Here is a 1,249-nt window from a genome sequence, read left to right as displayed (position 1 = left end):
GCAATTGGTTCCGATAACACCTTTGGAAGCACATAACCTTACAGGATGGTATTAGGTCTGTGAATGTCGCACAGGAGTTACCAAACTAAGAGAAGGTACCTGGGAGTACTGGAGAGACTGCCGCTTGAATTCTGGGGAGTCATGTTGACCTGCTGTTACTAGAAGGCGAAGAAAAGGCCACGTCTTTTTCAGGTCACCCACCACTCGTAAGGGAGACAGCGTCCACGCACTCGACCTGGTGATAGAAGGGGAGAGGGAAAGGGGACGAGTTAGTGTTTTGAAGTGAACGTACTTTTCGGTCCCCACCCGCGGCCACACATGATCGCCACCGCCGGGATAGAACGTCTAGGGTACCCTGACCATTAACACTGGTGCTTTTGTCATTCTAGGGAAGTAGCCGTTGTGGTCTGAAAACTCCTTCCTAGGTGTAAAGTCGCCGTCATCGTCCCGCCTCATGACCCGTTCAGTGCCGGCAGAGAATAAGAAATTATAGCAAATACCATCCTCTACAAGTTGGTATATTTAAAAGAGTTGCACAGAAACGGCGAGCTTACATGGAAGGCTAACACAAGCCAAACTGCCCGCAAACAACCATGGCAGCACCGCCCTCACGGAAAAGCTGAAGCTCAATCAACAACCACTTGGCAACATGGACTGCCGTTATAACCGATTCATAATGGCCAGAATTAGAATCAAAGACAAATAACCTGCCAATCCAAAAAGAAGAGCACAATTATGCCAATGCTTTGGCCAATCAAAATTAACTGTCTTCAAATTATGTGAAACAATTGAAAAGCTGATGTCCTGGGAATGTAAGTCAATTTTCCTTAAACAACACTTTGAGATAATGAGGACAATTGTTATAAGGAACATCGACAGGCAAATCACCGAATTCAGTGATGATGAAATAAAGAGAGCATAGAGAAGGATAGCCCACGGGCTAATATAGAATAGGTGATCAAACTACCTAATGCATCTTCACTCGTGAAAATAATATTCGAAACCACCCAAATGGTAAAATAATCCCTGGAAAGTGGAATTTAGATTCTCTTTCAACCTATGCTTCCTGCAGCCACCGGAAGAGAGATCTTTATCAATCTCATTCCATGCTACAGATGTTACAAATATGACCCTCTAATCAAATAGCTGGATACCTACAAAGCTTGCTCAGAATGTACCTCCAGAGAACATACATACAACGATAGCAGGAAAAACATAATAAAATGCTTGAATTGCAATGGTGATTATA

At 43.7% G+C, this 1,249-nt stretch overlaps 1 protein-coding gene across 1 annotated transcript in view; it reads right to left on the bottom strand.

The window, feature by feature from the left end:
• Window positions 1-1,249, bottom strand: part of LOC119588476 (kynurenine formamidase-like) — a gene marked incomplete at both ends in the record, with an annotated part of 7,191 nt that overhangs the window by 1,800 nt on the left and 4,142 nt on the right. The window contains 1 exon segment of the mRNA XM_037937125.1: window positions 100-235. Coding sequence (XP_037793053.1) covers window positions 100-235 — 136 coding nt within the window.

This window comes from Penaeus monodon, chromosome 24 (genome assembly GCF_015228065.2).
Source record: "Penaeus monodon isolate SGIC_2016 chromosome 24, NSTDA_Pmon_1, whole genome shotgun sequence".
Lineage (NCBI taxonomy): Eukaryota > Metazoa > Arthropoda > Malacostraca > Decapoda > Penaeidae > Penaeus > Penaeus monodon.
Note: the sequence above shows the minus strand (reverse complement) of the source record. Positions and strands in the feature narration are given on the sequence as shown.